Source organism: Plasmodium berghei (genome assembly GCF_900002375.2).
Source record: "Plasmodium berghei ANKA genome assembly, chromosome: 7".
In the NCBI taxonomy this organism is placed as follows: Eukaryota; Apicomplexa; class Aconoidasida; order Haemosporida; family Plasmodiidae; genus Plasmodium; species Plasmodium berghei.
In genome coordinates, this window is record NC_036165.2 from 247,365 (window position 1) to 266,802 (window position 19,438).

General features: G+C 21.4%; 4 protein-coding genes across 4 annotated transcripts; 1 reads left to right on the top strand and 3 right to left on the bottom strand.

The window, feature by feature from the left end:
• Positions 1 to 466: 466 nt before the first annotated feature.
• On the bottom strand, positions 467 to 5,252 carry PBANKA_0705600 (conserved Plasmodium protein, unknown function; the record flags this gene model as incomplete). Its single annotated transcript, XM_034563958.1, has 2 exons — positions 467 to 536; positions 715 to 5,252. The coding sequence occupies 2 exons, from the start codon at positions 5,250 to 5,252 to the stop codon at positions 467 to 469; spliced, it is 4,608 nt and encodes a 1,535-aa protein (XP_034420802.1).
• Positions 5,253 to 8,015: 2,763 nt separating this feature from the next.
• PBANKA_0705700 (conserved Plasmodium protein, unknown function) lies at positions 8,016 to 11,123 on the top strand (the record flags this gene model as incomplete). Its single annotated transcript, XM_034563959.1, has 1 exon — positions 8,016 to 11,123. The coding sequence occupies one exon, from the start codon at positions 8,016 to 8,018 to the stop codon at positions 11,121 to 11,123; it is 3,108 nt and encodes a 1,035-aa protein (XP_034420803.1).
• A 311-nt stretch (positions 11,124 to 11,434) lies between these two features.
• Positions 11,435 to 14,818, bottom strand: PBANKA_0705800 (conserved Plasmodium protein, unknown function; the record flags this gene model as incomplete). Its single annotated transcript, XM_034563960.1, has 1 exon — positions 11,435 to 14,818. The coding sequence occupies one exon, from the start codon at positions 14,816 to 14,818 to the stop codon at positions 11,435 to 11,437; it is 3,384 nt and encodes a 1,127-aa protein (XP_034420804.1).
• Positions 14,819 to 15,544: 726 nt separating this feature from the next.
• Positions 15,545 to 19,151, bottom strand: PBANKA_0705900 (lipase maturation factor, putative; the record flags this gene model as incomplete). The annotated part of the gene is made up of 16 exons (XM_034563961.1): positions 15,545 to 15,637; positions 15,831 to 15,874; positions 15,985 to 16,054; positions 16,170 to 16,348; positions 16,461 to 16,568; positions 16,706 to 16,794; positions 16,894 to 16,928; positions 17,044 to 17,118; positions 17,257 to 17,393; positions 17,522 to 17,588; positions 17,691 to 17,749; positions 17,885 to 17,965; positions 18,049 to 18,197; positions 18,320 to 18,492; positions 18,585 to 18,743; positions 18,918 to 19,151. 16 exons carry the CDS (start codon positions 19,149 to 19,151, stop codon positions 15,545 to 15,547), a joined length of 1,752 nt encoding a protein of 583 aa, XP_034420805.1.
• Between the last annotated feature and the right edge of the window lie 287 nt (positions 19,152 to 19,438).

The following is a 19,438-nucleotide window of genomic DNA, read 5'->3' on the forward strand; positions in this document are numbered from 1 at the left end:
AACATATTCGCGTTAAAAATAATAAATTAAATTTTTTAAATTATATGCACACATGCTTTTAAAATTCTACAAATTATCTTATTGAAGTTTCCTCATATTTTCTATGAATGCATACTTCAAAAAAGAAAGGAAAGCAAAAATACGAAATGAAAATTATATTTCTATTTTTTTATATTGAAAAACAATTGAAAAATAACACAAAAAAATAATAAAATATATAATGAAAATGATAAGCTAAAAATTACTTAACACATCAAAGGAGCTAAAAAAATATACGCACACATACTTACGCCGCATGCGTATTTGGTGGCGCATATGTGGATAAACGAATAAATAAACATATATATCCATATTCATAAATAAATGTTCTATTATATTGGCAATCTTGTTAAAGAATTAAAAATGGAGACTATGACTGAGGCTTGATAACTGGGCATAATCAAAGGGGGTGAATTTTGTATACAATTTAAATGTCTATGGGCAAATTATTTTTTAATCTTTTTTTCCTTTCATCCATAAGCCATTGCACAAAAGTTCTGAAAAAAGAAAAATCATCACAAAAATAAAAGTAATAGATATAGAAAACATATTTATACTTTAGTAGGAATACAATATATGTACACAAACACTATAATTTTACATGTTTTATATATTTATATCAAAAAATTCACATAACATTATAGGTAATAAATAAAAATGTGTATTGATAATTACTTATTTTTGGGCTTTCCTTTATTTTCCTTTTGGGCTTTTGTCTTTTTTAATTTCTCATTGTCAATGACAAAATTCAGAGCTTCATCTAAAGGTATATAATTTTCTTTGTTTTGCAAAATGTTAATTTTTGGTATTCCTGTATCAGATGATCTTATTGATGATTTTGAATTTTGATCTTCGTTTTTTATTTTACCAATTTCATCATCATATAGTTGGTCATTCTCTTTCCTTTGTTCATCAATTTCCTCGCTCTCACTTTTATGCTTTATTTTTGCATATTTTTCAAAGGTACTAGTTATACTTTCCTTTCCAACCTCTTTTATATTATTACCTTGAACTTCTTCAATGTCATATTCATTCATTACTGGTTCGGTTTCATAATTTTTTTCGAAGGATATTATATTTTGGTTTATATTATTGTGGTATTCTATTCTACTTCTGTTATTTTCATATACATTTTTTTCTATGTATTCCTCATTGTCTTTACTATAATTATCTTCAAGTTTATTTTCATCATATTCTTCATCCATTTCATTTTCATGAATGTTTTCTTCTTTTTCATATGTTTCACTTGCATACCCAGTCTCATAGATGCAATCTCTTTCTTGGCTTTTTATTGCACCTTTATATTGCTCAACATTTTTATCATCATTATCACTTTTATTATTTTCCTGAGAAATATCATCTTTGGCAGAGATGCTGGTACTTCTCGTCATATATTTTTCACGGTTTTTTAATAATTTATTATTTACATTGTTGACATGGTCTTCGTATTTATTATTTTGATATGACAATTTTTTTCTGTTAAGAATATATATTTCTTGATTTTGACTTGTTTTCTTTTTCATTTTTATAATAGAAGAATCACTTAAATTAGATTGTTTATCACCATATTTTGAATAACTATTTCTCGCATCATATTTCTTTTTTTCGAATGTATTTTCTTTTTTTATTAATTTTATTTCATTAGCGTGGCTATTATTATATATACAACTTCCTTCACTATCTGTGGCAACGACTTTAGGTTTTTCCAGATTTAGTTTTTTTATTTTTGTACTATTATCATCAGTATTAGAATAATGACTTTCCCTTTTTTTCCAAGTAGAAGCATTGCGATTATTTAAATAATTATAATCAAAATCATCAAATTTTATTACACTTATATTTATTAAATCATTATCAAAACTATTTGATAATGATTTAGAGACAATAGAATTTCGTTTTGGATTTTGAAAAAAGTTATCTGAACATTCTTGCAAATATAAATTATCATTTATATCATGATAATAATTTCCTATTCTATTATTATATGTTTCTTCGTATAAATTTCTGTACATATATTTATAATAACTTCCATCACTTGAATATTCATCGAATCTGTTCTTTTTATTTTTGTTTTTACTTCGTCCAAAATTTGAATCTCGTCTATTTCTATTCCATTGTTCTTTAGCCATTTTATACTCTGGCTTATCTTTGCTATTATCACTATTTTCATCATTTTTTACATTTTCATCAGATCTATTTTTTTCATTCATTTCCTTTCTCAATCTAATTTTTTCCTTAAAATTTTCCCTAATTTTTAATTCGTACATTTTTCTTTTTAAATTTAGTTCATCTTTTATTTTATTTTCTTCTGCAATTTTCAATCTTTCGATGTCAATCTTTTCCTTATTAAAATAGTTTTCTATTACATTTAATCGTGCTTTTATTTTTTCATTATATTCATTTTCTATCTCTTCAGCAGATTTACCTTTTAAATTAGGACCATTTATTTCTGTGCTCATATTCATATCCTTTTTTTCTTTGCTAATATTATGGTTAACTCTGTTAATTATGTCTTTGTATTTTTTTTTAATTTGTTCTATTGGATCATTACTAGGCGTGAAAATATTTTCAGATGCGTCTTTTAATGTGTCTACTTTTTTATTACGATTCCATTCAAAATTAATAGATTTATTTAATGTATTATTCAATTTTTCATTATTATAATTTTTTGTTTTTTTGAAATTTTTTTCTTCAAATATTTTTTTACCAAATTTATCATTTTGATTATAATATTTTCCACTAACATTATATTTATTTGTAAATCGTTCATAATCTTTTTTTTCGATATGTTTTTTAACACTAGATTTTATATCCCGTTCAAATGCCTTACCCTTATTATATTTATTAAATCTGTTATTTGATTCATTTAATAAAAGTTTTTTTCGATGACCAATTATCCTTTCGTCATTTTTTTGAAATCTATTAAAATCTTCTACATTGCTATATTTTTTACTTATATATTTCGTGTATTTATTTTCTTCACTCTTTTTTGTTGTATACAAATTACCTATATGTTCATTGGGCTTTTTATTATCATCGCAAATATTTAACTTGTTTTGATATCTATTTTTGTTATAGTAATTTTTATGATTATCCCTTTCTTGATCTCTATCGCCATTATTTAGATGCTCTATTTTTTTTTCATTGTTTGATATTTTTTCTTTTATTTTTTCCAAAACACCACTATATTTTTGTTTTGGTGTTTCATTTTGTTCTTTGCTTTCCAAATAAAATTTCATTTTACTTTTTAAAAATAGGGTTTCTTCTCTTTTATCATTGATATGTCCTTTCCCATTATTGTTATCAATACTATTATATCGTATTTCTCTATCTCTTTTCACTTTATTACTAATATATTCAAAAGTATTATTTTCATTTTTTCTATCTTCATTATCAAAACGATGTGTTTTAAAATAATTTTCTTTATCTCTCTCAAATTTATTAAAAAATTTAGATTTATAAGAAATATCATCAATTGTATTATTTTTTAATTGCTTATTACTATTATATATTAGATCCTTTTTTTCATCAATTTCCTTCATTCTGTATATATTATTTTTTGTATACTTATTTTTATTATTTTTTTCTTTCTCTTCTAATATGCCGAACTTATGTATTGTATCACAATTATCTATATTACTATTTTCATCTTTATGTAAAACATCCTTAATATTTAATTCGTTTTTTTCTTGAATGTTTTTACAATTTTTTGTATCGAATATATCATTTTTTTTTTGTAATCCTTCCATAGATCGATCAGCAAGTTCCCTATTAAAATTGTTTTCCCTTATTTTATCTTTAATTTTATTAATGCTCGTATTTATACAACTTTTGTTTCGATCATTTATATCATCATTTATTCGGGTTTCTTTAATCTCTCGTTCCCCTTTACTATTGTCTGTATTGTATTTTGTTAAAAACATATTTTTTTCATGTGATATTATTACTTTTAAGTTTTTATTTTCTATAGAAGATTCTAATGTATTTTCTTTTTTTCTTATATCACCCCCCATATTATATTCGTTACTATAATTGATTGTCTTTGCCATCATTTTCATTTTTTCAAAGGTTTCTCTTATTTTTTTTTCACCATCATTAAATTTTATTTCGTTAAATAACATCGAAGCTGTATCTGCTTCTTTAGAATTATGTTTCACTGTTTCATTTAATTTTGTTTTACTCTTGTTTACATTTTCTGTATTATTGCTTCCATTATTATCGATATTTTGATCTACTATTTTTAAATTTGAGAATCTTTTTAAGTCTCTATTTTTAAATTGTTCATAATTATTTGAAATTCTTTTTTCATGTGTTTTATTTAATAATAGCATTCTATCATTCTTGCAATTTTTATTATCATCCTTATTTTCATATAATTTAGAATCATTTTCATTGAATAATAAATGGGTTGTATTTTCTATTTTTTGAAAAATATATTTATCACTATTATTGATGTTATTACTTTCTCCTTTTTTTAATTCACCTACTTTCATTGGGTCCATTTCGGATATTATAGTTTTTGAAAATCCACGATCCTTTTTATATGTGTAATGATTTTGAGAACTGTTCTTATCATTTTTTTCTCCATATTTTTCACTGCTATATAAATATTTTGATGAGAATAATGCCCTATTCAATATATTATATTCCAAACCATTCGATAACTTATCATTTTCAATTTTTTTAAAATTTGTATTTTTTATTCTACTATCAAAATTATCATAATATTTCTCCTTCATATTTGTATCACGAGATAAGGACGAAGAAATATGATTGATATAATTTTTTATGCCTTTTTTTTCATCAAAATTATTTTTATATTTTTCATTTTTTTCGAAATGAATATTTTTTAAATTATATTCATTATCACATTTTTTTAAAAATTTGGTAATCACATTGTCTTTTGTAAAATTTTTTGAATTTTCTATTTCTTTTATAGTTTTAATGTCATGTGTATTATTTTTCTTATTCATATCTCCCATATAATTGTCATCACATCGATCAATGGCATAATTTTTATTTCCATCATCGATATTATTATTCGTAGTATCATCGTGCATAAATGTCATATTTTTCTTGTACTTATTTATAATTTCATTTATTTTTTTTCTTTTTAAACTTCTGATATCAGTTTCTTCTCGAAAAATGTTTTTCTTGCCATTTCCTATCCTTGAGATTGATTCATGAAAATCGAAATTTTTTACACCTTCCATATTTTCTATATTAAGATTACTACTAATTGGGTTTTAATTGTTATTATCATTTCGGATGTTACTAGGATTATTTACATGCAACTATTTTGTGCTTCCAGAAGCTGATATATGTATACTATCTTTGGTTTTACTAAAAAAATGATTGCTTACATTGGTATTTTCAAAAAAAAATTAATTTCTTTTATTCAATCTCTTTTGAGAATTATATAAATTTTATTCACTCTATTTATTTTAATATATATTATTTTGGTTTTACTCCTTTTCTTTGAATTTGTAGCTTAAACTATAGTTCATAACATTGACATTTTTGTAAATATACTCACACCTTTTTAGAATAAAATCAATCCGACTTTATTCATTACCCAATAAATAGAATAAGACAAAAATTCCTTTATGAAAAAATACTAGACAGTTCGTAATATTATAAATTAATAAAAATAAAATAAGGAAATATTTAAATAAATTAAAATAAAGAAACCAACAAATATTTTTATATTTGTCGTATCTTTGTAATATATTATATAATGTTAAATACATAAACTTAACACTTCCCAATACCTATATTATATACTTCTTATTTAATTTGCCAATCTTTATCTTTTTCTTTGGGAACAGTTAAGGGTGAATTTTTATGTTTTGTATTATTTTAATTCATACACATATGCATATAACATAATAATAATGCAAACAAAAATTATTATTTGTTCAATTGGAAAATGTGTATTTTTATTACATACAATTCAAAATTGAATTACAATGTGACAAAAATGTATTATATATATATATATATATATAACAAACAAAACTGCTAAAAAAATGTAAACGAAATATGAAAAAACGACCTTACAAATAACAAAAACTAATGGTGTATTAAAAAAGTTGTTAAAAAAGAAATATTATATATAAAATATTTTTTTTAAAAGGGAAAATAAAAGTTACTCACATTTACATACAAATGAATTTTTTTATCCCATATTTTTCATTTAATAAAATATTGATTCTCAAGTATGCTAGAATATTTCTTTAATGTAAATTCATAATAATTAAAAATATATAACGCATAAACACAAGTATTTGTATTTTCGTCATATCTTGTTACATTTTTATATAATATATGTATATTTATTGTATGGCGCTAATATGATAAAATATTTGCATAAATAAATAACAATTTGTATGAAATTCAAAAAACAATGAATCAATTCATCATTTGCTAATATATAATAATACACAAAAAAATTATATGTATTTTATATTTTTTTGCTTATATATTTGTCTAACGAATTATACTTTTTTCAATAAAAAAAATCATCAAATATATTTTTTTAATAATATTAAAAACATTATTTTTTTTTTTTTTATTCACATTTTTAAAATTTGTTTTTCTTAATAACTTAAAAAAAAAATATCTTAATCACAAATTAATGATAAGCAAAATAATAGTAGTAACCCATATTAAAATGTGGCAGTTTTTATTTTGTTTTAAATTTTCGTTTCAAACAAAAATTATTATATAAAAGAAAGAACATCTTATCAATAGAAAACTAAAAGAATTAATTTCTTTAAATATATTTAATTCCATGAGCAAATTATATCTTTCCCTTTAATATGAGGCAGAGCAATATTTTTTTTTACACCTTTCCTTTTTTCATTTATCACATTTTGATTAAAATGGTAGAGTATCGTATTTGGCATTTGTAGGAAAGAAAAATACAACATTCTATACACTTATTTATGCATATATATGGATATTTCCTTAAATATTTTGATTTCAAAACGTTGATAATAAAAAAAACATTACAGTAGCACTACATATGTATAAAAAATACAAAACATGTTTGTTTTCTGTTCTTTTTACTTAATTCCTATTTACCATATAACTTCAGTGTGCTTATAATAAAAAACATACTTTATATAGAAGATATGTGCATTCTATTTATTTTTTAAACAATTCCAAAAGACTTTATTAATTTGAAAACATACTCTTAGTTAAGGGACTATATATGCATACAAGTTGCACATCGTTTAAGTTTATTTAGCGTACATATAGAAATGAACAAACCATTACTCTCTATTTTACCATTTTTTTACAAAATTTTTTGGGATATCACCAAGCGGTTATACAAAATAAAAGTTCAAACTTTTTATTAAAAGAATGTTTCGAGAAAAATATGACCGCATTTGATATACTATAATCAAATTATTCAATACATATTTTTAACGATTACTGTAAAATAAAAATAATGGATAAATAAAACAAGCTATTATTTTGCATCCCCATTATTAACAATTAATTTACATAAATTCCCTTATATCCAACTTTTATTATGCCGACATTTTTTATACCGGCTTTAAATTATTCAAATATCCATAAAAAAAAAATATATATTTTTTTTTTTTTAAAGTAAAATATTTTTAGCAAAAATTTCAAAAAACAAATTATATGGCTTAACGTATTGTAACAATTTTTTACTCCTAATTTTTTTGAGGTTAAAATTGACTGTTGTATTTATACCATATTTTTTTTTATTTATTATTTAACTAATTTTGACTACATAGTAATATGCAGCTATTATTTTTGATAATATAAGCCATATTTTTTACTCACAATTTTGTAAATAAACAAATTTTTAAAAGATATCCTGCAAATGATATTCACAATTGTAAAGGGATAAACAAAATAAACAACCAATAAATAGAACACAAACACAGTTTTTCCTCAGTTTATTTATTCAAATAAAAATTTAAAGATTGAAAAATTTAATGGGGGGTATACTTCTTAGTAATTTGTTGCAAGATCTATTGGGGAAATGGAAAGAAAAAAAAATAAATTTATATAATGTATGCTATTGTTTTAACCATATAAAAAATGAGCTATTGGAAAATCAGAAGAATAGGAAGGAATTATTTTTAAATGATATTCATTATGAAATTCTATCTTTTTTTTTTAATCTTCTCAAATATAATAATAACACTATTGAAACTACTACTAGTAGTATCAATTGGAATTCTGACCAAACTAGGAGCATTTGCTTTTACATTTCTTTTGTAACTTTTATTTTCAGTGTAGAAAATGAACTTATTAAAAAAAATAACCAATTAGTAATAAAACATATCGAAGAAGAATATTTAAAGGAGCATCATGAAAAAGATATAATAAAAAAATTACTTTCAAAAAATAAAAACAATTCCACTATTGGATTAGAAACACAAAATGTACAAAAACCTTCCATAGAAAAAAATGATAAAAAATTAAACACCCAAGAAAATGGCAACACCTTTATATCTGAAAATGAATTAAATTCAAAAATACGCGATGCATCTATTTTTGAAAAAATAGATATGATCATCAAAACTATCACGCACTTAGATATTCCTAGCACGCTACTAGAAGGAAATAATGATAAAGATGATAACCCAAATTCAATTATTTTGTCTTTGCGATTATTCGCTTTATATGGAATTACAAAATTTGTGTTCCTTATTTCTCAATACTCGGAAAATGTATCCAAACATTATCATAAACACATAAAAAATGTACTAATTTATATTATTAATATGAAAGTAAATAGATATAACGATTATTTAATTGATATGGCAAATATTATTTTATTATATATTGTTAATATAAATTATAATATAATTAAAGATTATGAAAAGGTATTTTTTAATTTTTTATTTATACAATTAAAAAGAAAAGAGGCATTTAATATTGCTGTAGAACAAAATTTTATCACATATTTACAAAAAAAAGGCAAATCAAATTTAAATGATGAAATATATAAAAATATAAATGATTATGCTAGTGATAATATTAATTTATTTTTAAAATATAAAAAAAATGAATATTTATATGCCTTTTTAAACAGTATACATTTATTTAAAAATATAATGCATGCAAAAATTAGTAATAGTGAAGAAAATATATTTATTATCAACAATTCGAATTTTATAAATATCAATCTAAGTATTAAATATATCATAAATAATATACATATGTTATTAGAGTGTTTGTCAAATGCTGCAAAAAATTGGATTTCAAATAAAGAATTTGATTTTGACACTTTTTGCAATAAAGATAAAAATATTTATTTCTCTATGGAAAATAAAGATAAAAATGGTAACCCTTTTACTATTGAAAATTGTTTGAATGCCATCAAAAATAACGAACAAATGAGTCACATATTTGTAAAATGTTCACACTCTTTTAAATCTCCAAATAGTGATAAATTTGTGAATAATAATATATTCAAATATGTAACGGGTAAAATTTTTTCCTTTTTTCGAGGATTAGTAAAAGAAATGGATACTGAATCGATAAGTTTAAATGCTCATATATTTGTAAATTTTATGAAGCATTTCTTTATATACAATAATGAATGTGACTTGTTTTTAGTTTATTTTTGGGGATCAGAATTTATTTTATATTCCTCTGATTTATTAATCAAATGTCCAAGTATATTTGAAGAATGGGTAATATATATAATGTATATTTTTCGATCATCAAATTTGTTAATTCAAAATAAAGTATCTTTTGATAGTAATAACAATGATATTTCAGAAAATATAAAAGGACAAAATACAATCTTAAATATATTGAATAAAATAAAAAATATATATTTTGATCAAACTGATTTTAATCAAAAATTAACAGATATATATTCCAAACTCTACAACAATTATGCAAGTATACTTTTGATTTTTTTAAAACATATTAAGAGTTACATAAATGAAGAAATAAAAAATACGATTTTAATACATTATGAGCATTTCTTATTTAGCATATTTGATAAAAAAAATAATCTCAATTTTAATCTAATTTTTAATAACACTATTTCTACGCATTTAACATTAAAAATATTATTCGCCTTTTTTAAAGTTAAAATATTACCCTTTCAAAATATACATAATTTTTATTTTAAGTTGTCAAATATCAAAAATTATATAAATCAAATAAATAAATCAAATTCATTTTTATATAAAAATAAAACAGTTAACAATGATTTATATATTGAAAAAATTCAAACGTTTCTTTTAAATAATTTAGACACAATCACAATTAACCATCATTATTCTATCTATAATAAAAAAAGAAAAAATGAAATTATCAATCGAATTACAAATATATCGGACCAAACTGATAACGAGAAAGAACAAAATTCTTTTAATAAAACACAAAAAAAAAATAAAAATAAAAAAAAGGAACTAAACACTCAATATGATGAGTTTACTAATTATCCTACTTTTAAAAAAATTAAAAATATATCAAAACAAAATGAAGAATTTATTATTCCAAATGATCATCCTGATTTTCTTGAGAATCAAATAGAACATCATTTACCCCAAAATGAAAATCAAAATTGTTTACAAAATTTTGACAATGATATTCATAAAATTAAAAAAAAAAAATCAATAGGAAAAGGGAATAATTCCAAAGATGATAATAATTCCAAAGATGATAATAATTCCATAGATGATCAAACAAAAGAAATCGCTCAAAGTTATCAAGTATATAATTATAAACAAAACAAAAATCCTATAATAGAAAATAAAACCCACCAAGAACAAATGATAAATTCACAGAAAGATATTGATAATGTAAAAAATAATAGTAGCAATAATAATGAGGAAAATAATTTCGAACCAGATGGTAACATAAACGAAAAACCCTCTGAACATAATAAAAAAAAAATTGAAAAAATTAATAAATTGAAAAAAAAAAAAAATAAAATAAAAAATATTGATAAATATAATTTGGATAAAAACTCCCAAGATTTAAAAGAGTTAGCAGATAATATAAAAATAGTATCGTCTTCCGATGCTATGAAATCTTTGAAGTATATGAAGCAATCCATATTAAATGATTTATAAAAAATAAAAATAAGAATATGTAAGCATCGGCATGCAATTTGGTGAATAAATCCATAGACAATCAAAAATGTGATTATAGTTATGTATGCATTTTTGTCTATTCCACAATGAAAAAAACAAAAAAAATGGGTTCAAAATAAATCCCTCGCAATTTATATTTAGATATATTTCGCATATATTGCCCATCTAATCATGAGCATTATATGCTCCACTATGTTGAGCCTTTTTTCGGTATTTTCCTTTCCTACATTTCTTATTTTTTTATATTTGATATTTTTCCCATTTTCCATATTATGTTGTATTATCAACATTCACAAGGTATACAAAAAATAATAATATGAATCATACAAATTAGCGTTAGAAGATCGCATGTGTGATTTCGTTTTATGGCGTTCTTTGGCATTCAAATTATACAAAATGATGCTCAGAACTTGATTAACCACAATGTTTGTTTGTAATTCCTTTTCTTCGGATGCTCGTTGTATAAGATCTTTGTTTAATATCATTCTTTTTTTAATATAAGAACTAAGATATGCTTTTTTTTCCTTCATGTTTATATTTAAACTTAAATTTTCATCATTTCCATAATCGTCTATTGAATAGTCATCATTATTTTTCTCACTTTGTAAATACAAGTTATATAATTTATTTATATTTTTTAAATAATTTATATTTTTTGATAAATAATTCGAGTTTTTTTTTAACTCATACATTTTTATAGTACTTATATCAAATATATATTTTTTTTTTTTTTCCCAAATTTTATCATTTTTCTTTTTTATTTTACTTTTAATATTTATTTTATTCTTTATTTTGTTCATTTTTTTAAACAATAAATTATTAACTTCATTAGTATTATGAAAACTCATACCTTTTCTATCACCCCAATCGCTGTCAATACTACTGTCCCATTCAGATTCACTATAATTAGTAGTGCTTCCATCCTCTTCTATATCTACCCCTAAAACATTTGTAATTGACAAAATTAGTGGTAAATGATAATCGGCATATTCTGCTATAAAATTCATCAAATAATTTAAATATATTGATGATGATGAATTAAAAACCAGAATTCCAAGATGTTTAAATATTTTATATAGTGATCCTTGTATTAGTGTGTAAATATGAAAAAAGAAAAAATTAAATAATTCGCTAATTTCTTTCTGCTCATAAGACAATAAGATATTATAAACATTTTGATAATATAAATATTTTCTGAAAAATATTGACAAAAAATTTGGTGTATAAGATAAAAAAAACTTTATGTGAATGTTTATTGGCATTAAATAAATTAAATAATATGATGCATATATATGCATATATGTACATTTATTATGTGTTAATAATTTACTTAAAATATATGCCAAATAATAATCTATATTTATAATTTCATTATTATTTTTGATTCGTAATAAGGAACAAAAATCAATTATTATATCACAAGCTTTTCTTTTAAATAATAAAATTAAATATATATTTTTTAATTTTAAATCATGTTCATATATTATTACATGAATTAGCATTTTTAAAATTTGTAAACAATAAAAATCTATATCTATATTTCGATTTTTTATTATACCATTTAATAATATTAATAACATTAAACCTGAGTATATATTGTTAAATCTTAAATTATGATCTAACTCATTAAACAAAAAAAATAATATATTTGGTAATATTTTATTTATTTCTTTTGATGTACTAAATATGTGTAATATATTATTATAATCAAAAAAATTTGTTTTATAATTTATTATATCTTTTATTATTTCTAATATATATTTTAACAATATTGTATATTCTTTATTTATTGGACGAAGCTTAGGAAGTAAAAATATATTGCCTTCGTTGGAATGTGAAGAATTATCACATTTTTCCTGATCAAAATTTGTATAACTATTTCCAATATCTTTAAATTTCATATAGTTATTATATAGTCGTTCCTTATCTGTTTTTGCACTTTTATGATATAAATTGTCTTCTCTTTTTTCAATTGTATATAATATTTCATAACATTGGTAATCAAAGTGTATTAATTTATTATGTTTACTTTCTAGTGTTTCGTCTATTTCTTCATCATTTTTTTTCATTTTGTCTTTTTTTTTTTTTTTTTTATATTGATTTTGTATAAACAGCCAAAATACAGTCAAATTTTCTTCCAAAGGCAAAACATTTTGCATATCACTAAACAATACATTTAAAACATTCTTTTTATTATTCTCATTTTTTTTAACATACCAAGCATGCAATAAATTGTTTTCTTCAATATTTATTTCATCGTCTGAATCTACAATTTTATTTTCTTCACTCATTTTTTGTATTTCAAACAAATCGAAATTCATATCTTTATCTTTGTTTAATTCAATATTATTTTGAAACTCAGTTTTTAAAGCACCAATACCAAGCTGCTCCTCAACCTCTTCATTTTCAAAAGATTCTTTTTGCTCTATTTTTGACAAGTTATTTATATTATTATTATTATCATCATCATCATTATCAATTTTTATATTATTGATATCTATTTCATATGATTTCAATGATGGATCGATATCTTGGTCGCCATTATTACTGTCATTTTCTTTTTGTGGGGCATCTAGCTCCACATCTAAATCAGAACCTATGCCAGCCTCTATGTTAGCTATCACTTCTGCGCACCCTTCACCATCTGGGAAAGATACTTCTCTGTCATCTTCATTCTCATCAAAATTATAACTTAACTCTTTTCTTTCATTTTCTGATTTATCATTATCACTTAAATCTTTTTTTTTTATGAAATCTTCTTTATTAATATTATCAATGTTATCACTTTTTTCTTTCTTTAAATCAGGAAATTCTTTATAAAAATGTGCTTTATTATGATCAGTATTTCTCCAGTCTTTAAATATATTATCAGCACTTAATTTCAAATTTGAACTTTTTTTTTTTTTTTTTAATTTTCGTAAATATGTATTTTTATGTTTTTTTGTAAATTTTTTATTATTATGTTTATATTCTTGTTTATTAATTAGTCTATACAATGTTTTATTATTTTTAGAATTTTTATCTAGCGATATGAAATTAGGATTATAGATACTACTTTTATATTTATAAGGAAATTTTACATTTAAATAATTACAAGAATTTGTTAAATCATTTATATTTAAATATTTATTTACACAAAAGCGTTTCCTTTTTTCATAAAATTTACTTGCCTCTTCAATAATTTGTTTAATTCGTAATTCTATAATATTAGATATTTGCTCAAAACATGCATCATTTTCAAACATTATCTTATCATTTGTTATGTTATATAATAATCCGATAGTTTTAATATAACTTTTACTTATAAATAAATTATATTTTGTATCATTTTTATTTTTCTTCATTTCATCTTCGTCTTTTAGTTCTTTTTTTTGGTCCTCTACATTTGGGTCATGTTTGGAATGTTCATCTTTTGAATTATTATATTCACCTCCTTTCCAATTATTTTTATTTCTTACATAACTTTCTTTGTATTTGATATCCTCGTCATTATCTTCGCTAGTTTCTGTATTGTCACTTTCCTCCTCTTCATTATTATTATCATTTATTTCATCGTCGTTATCCTTAAATAGTTCGGATATTCCAAGAAGTTCATCATCAATACTATTTTCTTCAAATATATATTTTTTTTTTTTTTTTTTTTTTCGTTTTTTTATATCATATTCAAATGGCATTTTATTATTTATTGTTGGTTAGCAAGCTTTCTTAATCGTACATAGTTTGGGAAAACAATAGGCTTACTACAAATTTTTTAAATTATTATTTTTAATAATAGAAACGAGAAAATAACACAAATACAAAAGGAGGAAATGAAACTAAAAATGGAAAAGATATAACGAAAAAAACATAACAATATGTATACAAATTTAGGCATATATAAATGATACGCTTTTTATTTCACCTATTTAATTTTTATACTTAAAAATATTTATTAAAAAAAATACATTAAAAATAAAAACACATGCATACTGCTATACAATAATTATTTCAATAATATTCATAAAATATATACTAATTGTTTTTTTATCCTATTTTTTTTTATATGCAAAATAATATGCATGACAAAAGCCTTAAAAAAATATATTTATTGTTCATTTGTTATATTTACTTTTCATAATTTACAAATAATCTGACGGTGAATTTTCTTAATATATATTGTCAAGTTTATAAAGTTTTCCTTAATTTATAATAACAATAACACAAAATAATAAAAAATTAACATAATATTAAAAGCGGTTTTTATAAAAAAAACAAAAAATATTTATATTTATTAAATTGATGTAAAATATAAGATTTAAAAGGTTATAAAAAATATAAAAACATAAACAACCACATATAATATATACATATTCCATGTATTTATCTTATGTGTGTGAATAAAAATACAAGTGTTTAAATTTTTAATTTGTTTTATTTTCTCTGTATTTTAAAGTTTCTATAACTCGAACTTTCCTTCTTTTCCAATATTTCCCACATTCCCACTGATTATATTCCTAATATTTATTTTATTCATTTTTTTTAAATCCCAATAATATATAAATATAAATTTTAAGACTAATGCAAATGAACATTATTCATATATGTATATATGCATTTTATGTAACTAATAATTTTTTTTTCAAATTCTTCAAGTATTCATACATAAATATCTAATTGTTATTCTTTATAATTATAAAATAATTTTACCTCCATGCGAAAATTGCTCATAGGACTATCCATTTCTCTACATCCTAAAACCAAAATAAATACAAATAAAATCATATCAAAAGAAATAAAACAATTATAACAATAATAATCATATGCCCATTATCAATTAAGAAAAAATATATATTATGCTAACCTTTTATATTCATCTTATAGTAATGTGAAGTTAATTTAATCATCAATGGGACGCCTTGTATATCTTTCTCCTTAAAAAATATACATATAATATATACGTGTAAAGATAAAGACAATCTATAGATACATTTAGGTATAATATACATACTCAAACATGTTTGATGATAAAGGGGTGAAGTTACTTACTTTAAACATAGATATCATTCCCTTTTCTCGATTATATAATTTTTTTAAAAAAGAGCATATATATACTGGGTATATACCCTTTTTATTATATTCAGTGTAATTTGTAAAATAATACAATTTCCATTCCAACCTTGGTATATGTCCCCACCACAAAATTGACCCAATTTTGTTTATATTTCCTGAATGGAAAAAATGTGGAGAATAAAATAAAAAATGAATATCATGTCCATTATTCATAGAATATATTTATACAAATATGGAAAAATGCTGAAATAAAGCAAATTGTCTTACCAGGTTTATAATCAAAATTAACATATTGCCATTTGCATTCGTTTCCTATTTTATGTAACTCTTCTATAATTATCTCTTGTCGACATTTATTCGTACATGTTAACATGGCTATAAAAAGTATAAATTTTTTCACACAAAATAAACTAAATAAAACATACACACACATTTTTTCAAAATAATGCTATAATATAATACCATGGAAAAAATACAAATAATATATTGTTTTCACATATTTTTTCACTTACCATAAGAATTGCAAACGTTTAAAGGGCAAAGATAATAATAATATTTATAAACAATGTAAAAGCATTGAAAATCGAGAATATTCCATTTTCTGCATGTGAAAAAGTTGTAACAATAAATTATATAACATTATAACGATGTTAAAAATATATATGTTTTTTTATTTATTTTTATGTTTTTTTTAATTTACTCGAAGAACGGTACAAAATTAATAAAGACAAAAATCTGAAAGCATAGCAAAATGAGTAAATAAATGAGCAAATGAATAAAATTAATAGTGAGTGTGGAAATTTCATCCCCTCTGATCATGCATATTTTTATTTATAAAAATTTGTATTACTAAATAAAATAGTGAAATAATAATGTTAATCAAACAAACTATCAAATATATAGATAAGTTGACTAGCTCATTATTCTGCAAAAAAAAAAAAATGAAAAATATTTCGCCATAAATGTAGATAACCATATAATGCAAAATTATACCAATAAGAATAAATATTATAATATCACTTATAAAATTATAATATATTTTTTATAAGATTTATTCTATTACTTTATATAAACCAGGAATATTTCCAGACGTTGAAAACAAATTTATTATCGAATCGTCGAACAAAGAAAAAAATAAAATTATGAAAATATACAATAAAAATATGTTATTGCAAATGATATGGCAACTTAGATGAATATCTGTAATATGAAATAAAGGAAATGGAATTATAAATAGGATGTTAATATAACAGTAAATATAATTTGTCTATGAACCATGTACAACTACAAAATTTCTACAATTTTTAAACCATTTATCATCTGCTTACTCATAAAAATTATGTAAAATAATATTCTTAATTTGGAAGAGCAAAATATGAGCCAGGATAATAATATCTTCAGAAAAAAATTAAAATGTATTATAAGGATAAAAAAATTTAAATAAAATTACTACACTTAGTTTAAATATATTGTAAAAAAATACACAATTAAATTTACTTCAGATATGATGATTAAAAAGCAAATAAGAGATTTATCAATTTTACAATAAGCTATATCTGTACAAACAAAACAAATTTTTAAAGGATTTATTTTATTTAACATCATCATTAAATATATAAATCAATAAACATTTGTGCAAGAAAATAAAAATACACATATAGATGCACGTTAATATATTTATTTAAAATTACATGATAATATTGATGGGAGAGGTTGGCATAAAAAAAGATTTTCACAACCCTTGAGGTCTAACCATTGTGAATCTTTATAAACTTAGAAAAAAAAATTATATCCAATAATAAGTAGTAATTAGAGCAATTATAATATTTTCAATTATATCATTCATTTCATTTACCAAATTTATGAACTCCTGAATTAAATAAAATCTTAAAACACACTAATCGAAGAAGGCATATAATTAAAGTGTTTGAATATATTAAATAATAACTGTCAGATAAATTTAAAAATGTCAAAAGAAATCCAAACTCATTCATTAACAAGTCGCTGCATAAAAAATAAAAAAATATATATAATAGATTTAAGATGTGTCGAAATACAAAGGCATATATAAATTGTCTACAACATTTTGCAATATTTTATAATATTATTTTATTAATTTTACTTACCATTGGAAAACCATAAAATCGCGCATAACAATTTTGAATGATATGTGTAAAATAAATAACAAAGGAAACAAATAAAACGAACAAAAAATCCTTATAAAGTCATTCTGTACATTTTTTTGAATTAAAAAATTTAAAATTGATAATAATATTCCAACTTTACAAAATGTCTTCACCTGATTTAAAGATGATTTTTGACACAAAAAAATTGATAAATTATGTGAAATTATTTAAGTAATATTTGTTACTATATTTTCAAGTAGCTTACTTTTATCCTATTTCTTATGGCATATTCCCAAAACTTATACACACAATATACCAAACGACGCACAAAAAAAAAATCTATCCTTTTTAATATTTTTTTTAAATCATTTATATATTCATTTATCGGCAAAATACCATCGTCCAATCCTATTAACGATTCAACCTATGAAAAAGGGAATAAAAAAAAGCATCTCCTTATTTTGCCCATTCTTCAAAAATATGTCCATATATATACGCATAAAATATTTAAAAAAAATAACAACATATTTCATATTTATATCCAATACATAAATTATACATATAAAAAATTGCCATTAGTTAATATATATACAAATACCTGCTTGTTTAACGAAAGAAATGATATAAGATACAAAATATTTGAATAAGTTAAAATATACCTAGATGTTTTTATGTGTATATATTTGAATAAATTGTTTATTGTTGATAAAAAAAATATGAAAAAAATACAAAATGTTATTATAGTACAGTTTTTTTTATTCAAGTTAACCCCATTTTGTTTATTTATACTGTTATACGTCATATTATTGCAACTATTACACATATCCATCATTTTCGAACATAGACCTATATAATGATTAATTCAAATTAAGGCCATCTCATGTGTAGAAAATTTCGGGTAAATTGTATATTTTTCATAAGATATATAATAATATGATCAATATATATAATATTCTTTTATACTACTTATATTCATTTCAGTTTTTTTTCATTTCCTCCCTTTTAATATTACCAAAGTATACGCAAATGTATAATAATTTTACTATTTAAAAATGATCATATCTTATATATTATGTTTTCTGTATTCTCTCCATCAAATTTATATAAATGCTGATTTTT